This window comes from Myotis yumanensis, unplaced genomic scaffold (genome assembly GCF_028538775.1).
Source record: "Myotis yumanensis isolate MYYU_CA2020_CCGP unplaced genomic scaffold, mMyoYum1.0.hap1 SCAF_11, whole genome shotgun sequence".
Classification (NCBI taxonomy): domain Eukaryota; kingdom Metazoa; phylum Chordata; class Mammalia; order Chiroptera; family Vespertilionidae; genus Myotis; species Myotis yumanensis.
This window is the reverse complement of record NW_027223762.1, coordinates 45,201,397-45,214,910: the sequence shown is the minus strand read 5'-3', so window position 1 is coordinate 45,214,910 and position 13,514 is coordinate 45,201,397. Positions and strand designations below refer to the sequence as shown.

The 13,514-nt window shown below is 42.3% G+C and overlaps 1 protein-coding gene across 1 annotated transcript; it reads right to left on the bottom strand.

Moving 5' to 3' along the window:
• Positions 1 to 3,621: 3,621 nt before the first annotated feature.
• Positions 3,622 to 13,082, bottom strand: POLE4 (DNA polymerase epsilon 4, accessory subunit). The gene is made up of 4 exons (XM_070428485.1): positions 12,840 to 13,082; positions 12,043 to 12,127; positions 11,339 to 11,380; positions 3,622 to 3,925 (listed from the first exon to the last, which is right to left on the bottom strand). Exons 1-4 carry the CDS (start codon positions 13,047 to 13,049, stop codon positions 3,912 to 3,914), a joined length of 351 nt encoding a protein of 116 aa, XP_070284586.1. The 5' UTR covers positions 13,050 to 13,082; the 3' UTR covers positions 3,622 to 3,911.
• Between the last annotated feature and the right edge of the window lie 432 nt (positions 13,083 to 13,514).

The window sequence follows — 13,514 nt, the reverse complement described above, 5'->3', positions numbered from 1 at the left end:
GAGTTAAGAATTGCAAAGATGAGATGTTGTGGCTGAGACTTCTAGATGTCCATCAAAATGTACCTACCATTTGACCATAATAAGGGGGTACATGATCCCCTAGCCAGAAACATTTCCTCACTGACCTTGCAACTAGAACTGGCAAGTAGGCTAAGTAGGAATCAATGGGATTTGAACTGAAGTAATGTGTGCAACTTGAGTCCTCTCCAATTTCAAAGGCAAGACCCTGGTCCTACTCACACTTCCTTTCTCCTTCCTGTGAACTGAAACTGAACTTGGAGATCATTCAGCCTGTGTCTAAGTTGTTCTGTCAAATACAGTAACCACTAGGCATCTGTGGCTATTTAAATTTAAGTATAATTTAAAAGTTAGTGCCTCAGTCACAATAGCCACATTTCAACTTCTCAATAGCCACACGTGGCCGGCAGCTACCACATTGTAGAGCACGGATGTAGAACATTTCCATCATCATAGGAAGTTCTATTGGACAGTATATACAGGAATGTCAAACCCATTAAGATGAAAGGAGCCTAGATCTCAGAATGACCCCGTGGAGCACAGCAACCCTGCTAGTCTAGTCCAGTGGTCGGCAAACTGCGGCTCGTGAGCCACATGCAGCTCTTTGGCCCCTTGAGTGTGACTCTTCCACAAAATACCACATGCGGGCGCACACATACAGTGTGGTTGAAACTTCATGGCCCATGCACAGAAGTCAGTATTTTGTGGAAGAGCCACACTCAAGGGGCCAAAGAGCCGCATGGGGCTCATGAGCCGCAGTTTGCCAACCACTGGTCTAGTCCATGAATTGTTACATGGAGGAGAAACAAATTTCTACTTTATTTAAGCCAGTATGTTTTGTGGTATATTTGTTATAGCAAATTAGCCTTTACCCTACAGAAAACCAGGAATGTCATTGCCAGGCATTCAGCACAAAAGCCAGTGAGTGTTGGTGCTGTCTTTCTCATTCCCAAATGGTTTCCACAGCCTAGAGATTGGACTTTTATGTTTTGAGTATTGTACACCTGGCCCATGATGTTACACCTTTGGCCTGTGCAGATTACCTTCTCCTGACTTCAAAGCATCTCCTTCCTCCCTCATCTGACACATTGAAATATTTATGGAATTTTATAAATATGGGTATAATGCAGCTAGCAGATGCTCCCAAATATAAACAAAATTTCTGTCCCTCCATCCCCCATATCATTTCCTAGTGTAAATTTTCTTGTATTTTCTGGCAATACCTATTTTCCAAGAACATATCCCTTGCTTGGCAAGAAAGTAATCTATAATATGGTGTGGAGACCGCCTAGTGTTTGGACACTGTAGTTTGGACACAGTGTTTGGACAGGTTCAAGCCTCGGACTAATGAGAGGGCACAGTCCTCTCATGACCACATGCAAGTCCCAGCTTGGAAGGCAAAGCCCTCCCAGCACAATTATAGCCAGAGGCTATAGGTGTAAGCTTGAACCTATGGTTGGAACACTTGGCCCCACATGCCTGAGTGATGTGGGCTTGATAGAGTTCAGGTGCATGTAACTGAGTAGATTCAAAACTCACGAGAACTTTGTAACCACGCCCTTACTTTGCCTCGTGGAATATGGCTATAAAATAAAGACTCGGCTTACAGGCTGTGGCACTCTCTCCATCAGAGAGGGCAGCGTCCCACCCAGACCCAGCTTTCTTCTCGTCTATCTTTTCTAAATCCTTCACCACCCCCACTCAGGTTCACCCTTGGCCGTGCTGTCGCGGCACAATATGGAATAACTCTCACCGGGACTGAAATACTTCCAGTGCATATGGCCACCACATCCTCATCTCCCTTTAAGGATGTAACATGGACTGACAACCCAGAGCTGGAAATGACCCCATTCATTCACAAAGAGAAATCACTGTCACAGTGAATGGAAATAGTCCAACTCCCCATGATCAGCTACATGGGAAGCCAGGTGAGCATCAAACCACTGCCTAGGAAAAGTGGGCTCAGAACAAAGGGAGTTATGATTCCAGTGTTTGAAGGCACTGACATGTCTGGCCAATGGGACCGAAGTAGTCAGAGGCACTGGCTAAGGCTCAGACTACCTACCTAGTGGGCAATAGTGTTTCTGGGACTCCTTCCTCACTTCCAGGATTGACCAGTGCCCCATGCTGACTGACATTCTTCTAGAATCTAGATAGATTTTATCAAGTCTAATTATACTTAACTTTAAGGTTCCACTTTCAGGGGACAATCTTCCTACCTCTTATTTCCAAATTCTTGGGGAGAGCCCACCACAGCTTATATACTGGAGTATATTATTAAGAGCAAAGGGCTTTAAGCATGGTATTCTGAGCAGAGCCTCATACTGGTTTCCTTTGCACTGCACGAAATCTTCCAAGCAGGGACAACACACTGCGGTTCAGACACCCTGCGTGAAAAAGAAGAAAACACTGTATTGCGCTCAATACAATGGTTGGAGAGTGTCTGGGAGTTTGTTATTTCTTAGAAAACTCAAGAGGAAAAAGTTTATTTCTTAGAAAACTCAAGAGGAAATTCCTGAAATTGTCACAGCCTTCCCTGATTTGTCAGGAGAGCACTTCTACCAAGTGGTGCTCTAAGGATGACTACTTCGCCAAGGGCTTGGGGAGCCAGCCTCTCCCTGCAGGACTGAGTGCAGTTAAGACTTATTTATAGGACACTAAATAGCTCAGTGGCTATAGGGTCTGGGCACTGTCTTTGCAACTTTGTTGTAAATGTAGTATTATTCTAAAATAAAGTTTATTTACAAAACGCTACAGGACTGAGCATCTGCATTTTTCTAGGGAGATCTATGAACTTTGTATCATTGATCCATGATTCAAAAATATGTAAGGCCCACTGTCCAAGGCTTCCTGCGCTTTCCTTAACCACTACTTCCTACATAGTCTGCCTCCTTCCTGCTGTCACCCACACCTTCCCCTCAAAAAACAAAACAAAATTTAGCCAGGGACTAGGGGAGGAGAGAGTGGGAAATTACTGTTTAATGGGTACAGAGTTTCAGTTTAGGAAAATGGAAAATGTTCTGGAGATGGATAATGGTGTACAAAACTGTGAATATGCTTATGCCACAAAACTGTACACTTACAAATGGCTTAAATGGTAAATTTTGTTATGTATATTTCACAATTAAAAAATAAAAATAAAGGAACTGCTACTGATATATGGTATCACATAGATAAACCTTAAAAATATTATCTACATGAAAGAAGCCAGGCACAAAACACCACATATTATGATTCCACTCAGATGAAAATGTTCTAAAATGGTGGTGACAGTTGTACATATCTATCTGTAAATACACTAAAAACTATTGAACTACATACTTTAAATGGTATGTGAGTTATATCTTAACAACGCTGTTAAAAATTTGAATTCATTTTAAATCTAGGATCACATTTATTTGAATTTATGAAGACCTTAAGTGGTAGGTATCTAGCAAATTCTGGAACCAGATTCTGGTGACATGCTGGAAAAGTAAGAACAAATAAATGAAAAGACTGAGATTTAGAATGGCTGGCAGGGACGATCAAGAAGGTCTGTGACTGGGCATGGCAGCACTCCCATCACGGTGGGAGAACAAAGGCAAGAATATGAAACACACTAGCTTCAAGTTGATCAGAGACCTTTATTCTGGTCCCTGTCATTCATTAAGCAACCAACACAAATCATTTTCTTTGTCTCTGCCTCAAGCAGCAGCAGTTGATCTAGACAGAGATGGAAGACACAGCCATGGAAGACCTTGTAGAGAAAAACGAGCAGGTTATTCTGACTTAGGTAAAGTTAGAACAGGAAACTACAGTGCGACTTTCCAAGGACTCCATTCTTCAAAGCTGAGGCCTGCAGAGGGCTCGCTGAAGGATGCAGGAGAAGGCTTACAAAGTGTCCAGCTCAGTAATCAATCCAAAGTACCTAAAAAGACAAAGAGCAATGTATCAAGCAAGGAGCCTCAAGAGCTGGGTGCGTATAACAAACTGGGCAAGGTTAAAGTGGGAGCTGCTTTGGTGCTGGCAATTCTCTAAAACCAAACACTTGTTTAGAAGAATAGCCATCCAAAAGACACTCGGGGAAAAACAGTTCAGAGGGTGGACAATTGGGAGTTAAGCATACTTGTCTGAAGAGTTAGATTAGAGTTGGGAAAGGCCTAAGAAGTTATTGTGTTAGTTAGCGAGCACTTATGGAGACCATACAAGGGGAGACACAAAATACATGAGATGAAACAAAGAGTTTATAATTTTTTGAGAAAGTTCTAGTTCAAGATGGGATACTGAGCCCACAGGTTTCTATGTTCTATGCCAGTGATGGCGAACCTATGACACACGTGTCAGAGGTGACACGCGAATTCATTTTTTTGGTTGATTTGTCCTTGTTAAGTGGCATTTAAATATATAAAATAAATATCAAAAATATAAGTCTTTGTTTTACTATGGTTGCAAAGATCAAAAAATTTCTATATGTGACACGGTACCAGAGTTAAGATAGGGGTTTTCAAAATGCTGACACGCCTAGCTCAAAAAGTTTGCCATCACTGTTCTATGCTCTCCTACCTAAGATTCCATTTAAAAAGGGGGGGAAAAAAAGCTTAAAAAAGACATAAATCACCTGGCTAGCATGGCTCAGTGGTTGAGCATTGACCTATGAACCAGGAGGTCATGGTTTGATTCCTGGTCAGGGCACATGCCTGGGTTTTGAGCTTAATAGGGAGCGTGCAAGAGGCAGCCAATCCATGATTCTCTGTCATCACTGATGTTTCTATCTCTCTCTCCCTCTCCCTTCCTCTCCGAAATCAAGCAAAATATATTTATAAAAAAAGACATAAATCTACAACAAAGAATTGGGGGGGGGGGGGAATCTATCAACAGTTAAGAGATTTCAACAAAAAGTTGAGTATCAGAAATCTGACTTAAGTATATTTATCAAAAATGTAGAGGGAAAAAACAAGACTGTAAACCTAACTTGGCAGGAAAGTATCAGAGCTTTTAAAGGAATTATCTGGAAAACTAGCCAGCTCCCCACAGTAAAGCTCTCTGCATTCTGGCCTTTGGGGGATACCACCATAACATCTAAAGAAAATTGCCAGGCAAAACACACACACACACACAGAGTTTCCAACAGCCTTCTTATTCCCTCATTTTAAGATAGAATGAAAACTACCAGGTATGTGAAGAAATCCTACACAGTGAGAGACCAAAATTTACTTTTTTTTAAAAAAGTGAGAATGCAAATTCCTGCTAAGACCAACTGATAAAGCTGATTAAAATCTTTTTTTTTAAATCTAGGCTTTGAAAAAGCTCCAAGAAACGGAAAATCCAATATGCTGAAAGGCAAGAACACAAAGTAAACCCAGCCTTCAAAGCTGCTTTCACCCTTGAAGGCATTTTCCAATCCAAAAAACAGAGCTGAAAAACTGCTATGATTTTGGCAGGCTCAGTGAACCAAGATTCAAATCCCAGACTCAAGAGGGACAGTCTGATAACCTGACCACCCCCCCCCCCCCCAACACACACACACCACCACCACCACCACCACCACCACCACCACCCACACACACACACACACACACACCACCACCACCACCACCACCACACATACACACACACACACACACACACACACACACATTGTTTAACACTGGAGTCCCAAACGGTTAAACTCTCAAGTAAGGCAAAACCAGAATTAAATCAGCCCCCTCACAGGCCTGCAGTCACGGTTCATATCACCACAGTGATCTGAGCAGCCTCAAATCTTGAATTTGGATTAAGGAGATTCTGCATTGATAAATGCCCCTAGGTGCCTTGCAGAAGCACATGAAAATCTTTGGAGAAAGATTTCATTATATAGGCCTCAAATTATCCAACAAATAATACTTCAAATCCAATGAACCATGTACTGATATAACTAGGCATATAGAGAAAAATGACCATGAAACAGTACCAACAGAAACAGTAGACAAAAAAAAAAATGCTTCAAAAGGCTTGGGTATTAGATGGACACAGACTATAAAACAATTGTGCTTATGTTTAAAGAAATAAAATGCAAGCTTCAAAATACCTACAGAAAATACAAACAACAAAAAGTGACAAAATACATTTAAAAAATAGCCAAATAGAATGTGCAGAACTGAAATATATAAAAAGAAAAAATAAAATAAAAAATGTTAAAGGAGATAAGGTCACTGAAGAGAAAGCAAACTGCAAGGTCAGAAACATTACACAGAAGGGGTGTAAGAGGTGTGTAAGAAGCAGCCGATTGATGTTTCTCACATCAATGTTTCTCTACCTCTCCCTTCCACTCTCTTTAAAATCAATAAAAGCATATTTTGAAAAAAAAAAAAAATGCTGTCACTATTACTCAACACTAATGGAGATACTAGCCAGTGCAATATGGCAAAAGAAATTTTAAAGACATTTATTTTTTAAAATTTCTCAAAATTATCATTATTGGAAGATATTACTGTGTGATTAAGGAAGTCAAAAGAATGAACAGATAAATCATTAGAATTAGTAAGAGTTGAGCAAGAGACTAGGTGCAAAATTAACATATGTAATCATTTATATTTCTATATACTAGCAATGTTTTTTAAATGACATTTTCAGGAAGATACCACTAACAATAGCATTAAAAATATAAAGTACTTAGGGAAAAACATCTAATAGTATATGTCAAGATTTTTTCAGGTAAAATTAAAAAAAACTTAATTTTAAAAAATTAAAGGTATAAATAAATGAAAAAATATACCAGGTTCATGGACTGGAAGATTCACTATTTTAAAGATATCATATCATTTCTCACCCAAAGTAATCTATAAACTCAATGCCATCCATATCAATATCCCTTTTTGTAAAATTTGACAAGCAGATTCTAAAATGCACATCAAAATCAAAGAACAAGGTGGGAAGATTTGCTCTCTTGGATAAAGCTCCTATAATTGAGACAGTGTGGTACTGACATGGAAATAGACACACAGATCAGTAAGAGAGAATAAAAAGCCCAGAAACAGCCTTGATTTGTAAAAAAGATAGAACTATAGAGAAAATGATATGGACAAGTAGATAGCCAAAGAAGGGAGAAAAACAAAAAGAAAAAGACTGGATACCTACCTCAAACCAATAGATAAAAAGGCTATTCTATTTTTATGAAAGACTAGAGGCCCAGTGCATGAGATTTGTGCACTGGAGGCGCGAATGGGGGGTTGCAGGGGGGCTGGGAGGGATGGAGCCCCCCCTCAGTCCAGCCTGTGCCCTCTCACAGTCCAGGACCCCTTGGGGGATGTCCGCCTGCTGGGGAATTGGGCCTAAGCCGGCAGTCAGACATCCCTCTCACAGTCCGGGGCTCTCACAGACAGGGACCTCTCACTCCTTACCACCACTGCCACTGTGCTCACCAGCCATAAGCCAGGCTTCTGGCTGAGCAGCGCTCCCCCCTGTGGGAGTGCACTGACCACCAGGGGGAAGCTCCTGTGTTGAGCTCCTGTCTTTTAATAAAAAAGAAAAAAATATCCAAAAGAAAAATAGAACAATATCCCCACAAAAAAATGAACATGCATATGGAAAGATGCTTAATGTCACTAGTAATGAGGGCAAATTATAACCATAATGCAATTTCATTACATTCCTACCAGACTGACAAAAATTAAAAACTCTGATAATACCCGGTGCTGGCAAGAATAAAGAGCAATGAGAGTTATCATATACTACTGGCACAAATGTGAATGAGGTAATACAGGAAGTTCAGCAATACCTACAAAAGGGAGATACACATATCCTATGTCCCAGGAACTTTATACATACACATACACATATACATACACATACCCAGAGAAACACGTAAGAATATTCATAACAAACTGTTCATAATAGCACACACCAAAAAAAGATTATCCAAATATCGACATTAAAATGGTTCCATTGTGGTATTGTCACAATGTATTGTATGCATGCCATACAACAAAGAAAATGAAAAAACTAGATATATGTGTAACCACAAAGATGAATCTCATAAATGAATTAACCTAAAGAAAACAGCTATGAAACGGATGCTGACAAATGAATACATACAGTTTATTTCTATTTGTACAAAGTTCAAAAAAATACAAAATTCAATCCTCATATTTACAGATGCATGCTTATGTGGTAAAATTATAAAGAAAATCAAGGAAGTAATTACCAAAAAGTCAGGAAACAGTTATTCAGGACAGGGCACAGGAAGGAAGATGATGAGGAAGAAATACATATGGAGCTTCTGGGGGTTGACAATAGTCTATCTCTTTGCCTAGTTGGTGGTTACAATGTTGTTTATTTTATTATTTATTGTCTTTACATTTGTTCACATTATATTTCATAAGGAAAAACTTATAAGAATATACATATTTACACTTATTTGCATAAAGTATCCAGAAGATTACAGAGCCTGGTAACAGTTACCTGCAAGGAAGGGACCTATATGAAGTATTAAGGAACGGAAAGAATATACATGAAGACTATTCACAGTACTATTTTCAACTTCTACACTTAACCTACATATAAAGCATGCAAGATTTAATTCTGATAATATGTCATCAGCCTCAACAATGTCAAAGAATAAGTGTAGATGACCCAAAGCAAGAGCTAGAAGTGGGCTAAAAGCAGGAAAGGAAAAGACAGGTGCAGTAACAATCATACTTTACAAAGTGTAAAGACAAGAAATATGCTGAAAGTTGGGTACAACAAAAAAATAGACATTTTGGTGTGTTATATAAACTGTAAAGGTATCAAAGGAACTAAAAATAATGATACAACTACCAAAAAAAAAGAAAGGAAGGCCCTAGCTGGTTTGGCTCAGTGGATAGAGTGTCAGCTTGCGGACTTAAGGGTCCCGAGTTCGATTCCCAGTGGAGGGTGTGCAGGAGATAGCCGATCAATGATTCTCTCTCATCATTAATGTTTCCATCTCTCTCTCCCTCTCCCTTCCTCTCTGAAATCAATAAAAATATATTTTTTTAAAAAAGGAGGAAGGGATTTATGGGGTAGTATAGGTTAGCCAAATCTTCATTTATCATAGCAGGAATTAATAACATCTGCACTTGATAAATCACGGAGGAAGCATATTATTTAGAAATATGAGTAACCACCTGAAAGCTAAAAACAGAAGCAAAAGGGTGAGGAGCAACAGCTGCATTTCACTACAGCTATTAGGTAACTGATTTTTTTGTTGTTAATCCTCACCTGAGGATATTTTTCCATTGATTTTTAGAAAAAGTGGAAGAGAGGAGAGAGGGAGAGACAGAGAGAAACATTGATGTGAGAGAGACACATTGATTGATTTTCTCCTACACACCCCGACCAGGGCTGGGGAACCTGCAACCGAAGTACATGCCTTTGACCAGAATTGAACCCAGGACACTTCAGTCCAAGGGTCGAGACTCTATCCACTGACCAAAACCAGCAAGGGCACCATCTGATTTTTAAGCACGGATATATATTGCCTTGATTAAAAAAAGAAAAAGGTAATTTTCTACTTAGAACATACACTTCTATGGACATAAGAACATTTATTTTAACAGGTACAAAAATAATATAATATTGACTAAATCCATAGAGGCTAAAATGGTCAAAATTCTGATATATTAATGTAATATAACAGAGGATTCAATTACTGAGATTATTCTATTGGAACGTGAAAATGAACACATCTACTACTCAATAAATGGCATTTACTAAAAATCCAAGCTAAGGTGCCTCATTAGCGCAATTGGTAGCACATCTTTCTCATAAAAGTCCAAGCTAAGCACTATGCCATGGAAGAGGGTGGGATGGAAAACTGCATTAAAATCTCTCCACTTCCATTGCTGGCACACTCCAATTAATTTATTATCCACAGAGTACTAGTGTTATATCTTTAAGATACAAATCTGAAGAGCTGGTAATTAAAAATGAGCAGGAAAAGCAGGGGCCCCAGTATTTTTGATTGGAAGACTAATAGGAAGTCAGTCACAAGAAGTTGCCTGCCTTAAGGCAGGTAGCTAACAAGTTAGTTTTAAGAATAATGAGTACATGAACAGAGAGCTTAAGAAAATGCTATAAAGAAGATACTTGAGCCGTAGCCGGTTTGGCTCAGTGGATAGAGCGTCGGCCTGCGTACTGAAGGGCCCCAGGTTCGATTCTGGTCAAGGGCATGTACCTGGGTTGCAGGCACATCCCCAGTAGGGGGCATGCAGGAGGCAGCTGATCGATGTTTCTCTCTCATTGATGATTCTAACTCTATCTCTCTCCTTTCCTCTCTGTAAAAAATCAATAAAATATATTTTTTTTAAAAATAAAAAAAGAAGATACTTGAAGCTGGTCATGGGAATTTAAAGACATTTAAAAGAACATCTCAAAAGGGCCAGGAGCCTAGATTGATATAAAAATGCAAAAGAAAGGTGTAAATAAAATGAAATAAATACATCAAGAAAAGATTTTGGATGGTAATAAGGCTTGAAGGAGGTAATGAGAATACCTTGGTGTAGTGAAGTCAGAAATAGTTCTGAAAGAAGGTAGCTGAAATGAGATATGTCAAATATTTGCTATTTCAATTTACAAGATTTAGTTAGTAAACATGAGTTCACCTAAAATTCCTAAGAACAAACAGATACAGGTGAGTATAGAATCTCTTAAGGCAGCAAAATAATCACTTAAGAAAAAAAGGAACAAGAAGTTGTTGAAGAAAAAAAGGAACAAGAAGTACTCTTTAAATGTTGGCAATTGTTTCTGGTTTCTAGCATTAAGGGGGAAAGATTTATACCTAGGGCAAGATCAAATTACCTAGGGGAATTAAACTTCAGAATCCACCTAACTCCACTTCGATCTAAATTTCTCTGCCATTTCTTTATGATTAGCAATCCTCAGGTAGAAGTTCTAATTCCCTAAGGGAACTGAAATTTCTAAATCCCACCAGATTTATCCAATTACCTCTTGTTCCTATCTATAGGAAGTAAGGAGAAAGAATTATCCCTACACAACCAAAGAAGAACCATGCATCCATTTTATATAAGGTTTTTTTTTTTGTTTGTTTGTTTTTAATATATTTTATTGATTTTTTACAGAGAGGAAGGGAGAGGGATAGAGAGTTAGAAACATCGATGAGAGAGAAACATCGACCAGCTGCCTCCTGCACACCTCCCACTGGGGATGTGCCCGCAACCAACATACATGCCCTTGACCGGAATCGAACCCGGGACCCTTCAGTCCGCAGGCCGACGCTCTATCCACTGAGCCAAACCGGTTTCGGCTTATATAAGGTTTTGAACTCAGATCATTAGCATGGAAAAGACAGCTAGAAATAATTATCCACTGGTAGAGAACTTACCTTCCAGAAAAGCAAATTCATCCACAGCTTCTATCGCATTGTCTGAAACACAAGGTAAAGGGACACCTGACTACCTCTGGTCATTTGGACATCAGCCCCCACAAAGAGCATAACCCACACACTGAAGGAGGCAAGAGGCTTTATGCAAACCAGGGTGTTTATAAAATGTGTCCCTTTGCTAACTTGAAATCCATTGCTACTCCACCACCAAATCTTACCTATCAGCTCTCTCTCTACAAGAGTAAGAAAGGCCTGGGCAAATACTGTTCAGGGAAGGGAACCTCTTTGCTCTGAGTGTCATCAGAGAAGAGTTTAGCAATATAGCGGGGAAAGTGAAAATACGATTATGTGAAAGTGTGCACAAGTATGATGGTTACCACCTAGAAAGAAAACGCAGAAATCAAATCCCCAGTGTCTAGGGGGAAAAGCAGTATCAAGCCTGGCACAACCTGGCAGAAAGCATAAAGAGGTCTAGTCAGCTGTGGCAACAGCTGGACTCCTTTCCTTCTCTGTCCCGACATCACACCAGCCACCCAACGCACAGAGACTCTAAACGTAGGGCTTTCTGGCACGATGGCAGCCCAACAGAAATCACAGACAGAGACCCTTTGGCACCTCTCATTTTACAGTGAGGCCTTCGTAACCACTAAGAGGGAAAGCCCCGCCCCGCCTCCTTTGCAGCAGATGCCCCTGGGACACTCTACCCAAATCTCTCCGCTGGAGGGTTTTCCGCTTTCCTTGTTGAGCGCAGCAGTAGGCATCTTTTGCAATAGTCTCCACAAACAGTTCCTGTGAAGCAAACGGGAGAGGTGTACAGTAAGCCCTCACTTAATCTTCTGAGGCTTTAGGCGAAACGCCACATAACCAAACCAATTTTACCTTAGACGACGTGATACAAACAACAGTTAAGCTCCTATGGCACCTCGTCCACATTACATGGGAAGGATGCTGAGCAGATACGGGGTTATCTGAGGACCTGCTGTACTGGTGGGCACTGGCACAACTTCTGAGAGCTTCTATTGGTGAGTAGGGGGAGGGTGGGTGGGGGCTCGGATGCTTGGGGAGGTCCTCAGGGAAGCTGAAGTTGGCCCTGGACTTCATGAAAGTGTGCCCCCACTTTCCCCTTCCCCTTTAGCCCATGACACATCTCTCCTCCCTCCTTTGTCAATCCACCCCACTCATTCACTAGAGACTCCTACAAGGTCTATGGTAGACACTGGAGATGCAAATTAAAGTCAGGAGGAGGCAGGTGTAACAAACTAATACTACCGTACGCGACCCTTTTACCGTCCCCCCTTCCTACACTCACACCTCACAATGCGGCCCCAGCACCTCCCACTTCCGGCTCTTCCGTACACCCTGCTCCGACCCTCCTCCTCCTCCACCTCCTCCATCCCGACGCCGGCCCACGCCGCCCTAAGCCCCGCCCCTCGCTGTCACTAAACCACGCCCCTAGCCACGCCCCCCCCGCGTCCCAGAGCCCCTCGCGCTCCCGCCGCACCGCGGCTCGTGCCAGAATGAAGATGGCTTCCTGTCCCGCGAGCGTCACATCAGGGTCCGCCTTAACCAAGGCCTTCACTCGCGCCAGAGGCAGCCTTGAGAGACGGGCCCCGGGCGCACTCGTCGGAGCTTGCGGCTGCGGGGCCGCTGCCTCCCCACTGGACCCCTCCTCTTCGCGGGGCGTCCCGCTCCCCGCAGCGGCCGCCGCCATCCGGCCCGTAGCGTGCTGCGCGCGGCCCCCGCCTGTGCGCGCGCAGGCAGCGCCAGCCCCTTTCCCGCGCGCGCGCTGGAGGCCACGCCCTCTGTGGGCGCGTGGCCCCGCCTCTCGTGCAGCCCCGCCCCTCGCGCTGCCCTGCGCTTCTGGCAATCCCGGCGACTTCGAAGTCGGAAGTGGGCGCTGTGTGTGGTGGCTTCATGTAGGTCCTGCTGCTTCTCGCTGCGACTGTAGTGGCCTCCTCGGTTCCGGGTGGCCCTCCGGTGCCGTCCGGCCTAGTTGAGCCCAGGCACCGCCCCGTGGTTGGTGACTATTGTGGCTGGGAGGTGCTGGTGCCAGGACCAGCGCTCAGATCAGGAGAAACCCAGCCCCAGCCCGCTAGTCTTGGTCAACGCAGACTGACACCCAAGGCTGCGAAGGGCACGTGCCCTCGAGGGAGGCCCGGGCGTGTCCCCAGAGGGC

Bases quoted from the DNA above. Each gene is read 5' to 3' on its own strand.
- POLE4 (XM_070428485.1), bottom strand. From the start codon at position 13,049: ATGGCGGCGGCCGCTGCGGGGAGCGGGACGCCCCGCGAAGAGGAGGGG. The intron at 12,128-12,839 runs GTGCGGCGGGAG...TTTGCTTCACAG, and splicing joins TCATTCTGGCACGAGCCGCG to GAACTGTTTGTGGAGACTAT. The intron at 11,381-12,042 runs GTAGAGTGTCCC...CTTGTGTTTCAG, and splicing joins CCTCCAGCGGAGAGATTTGG to ACAATGCGATAGAAGCTGTG.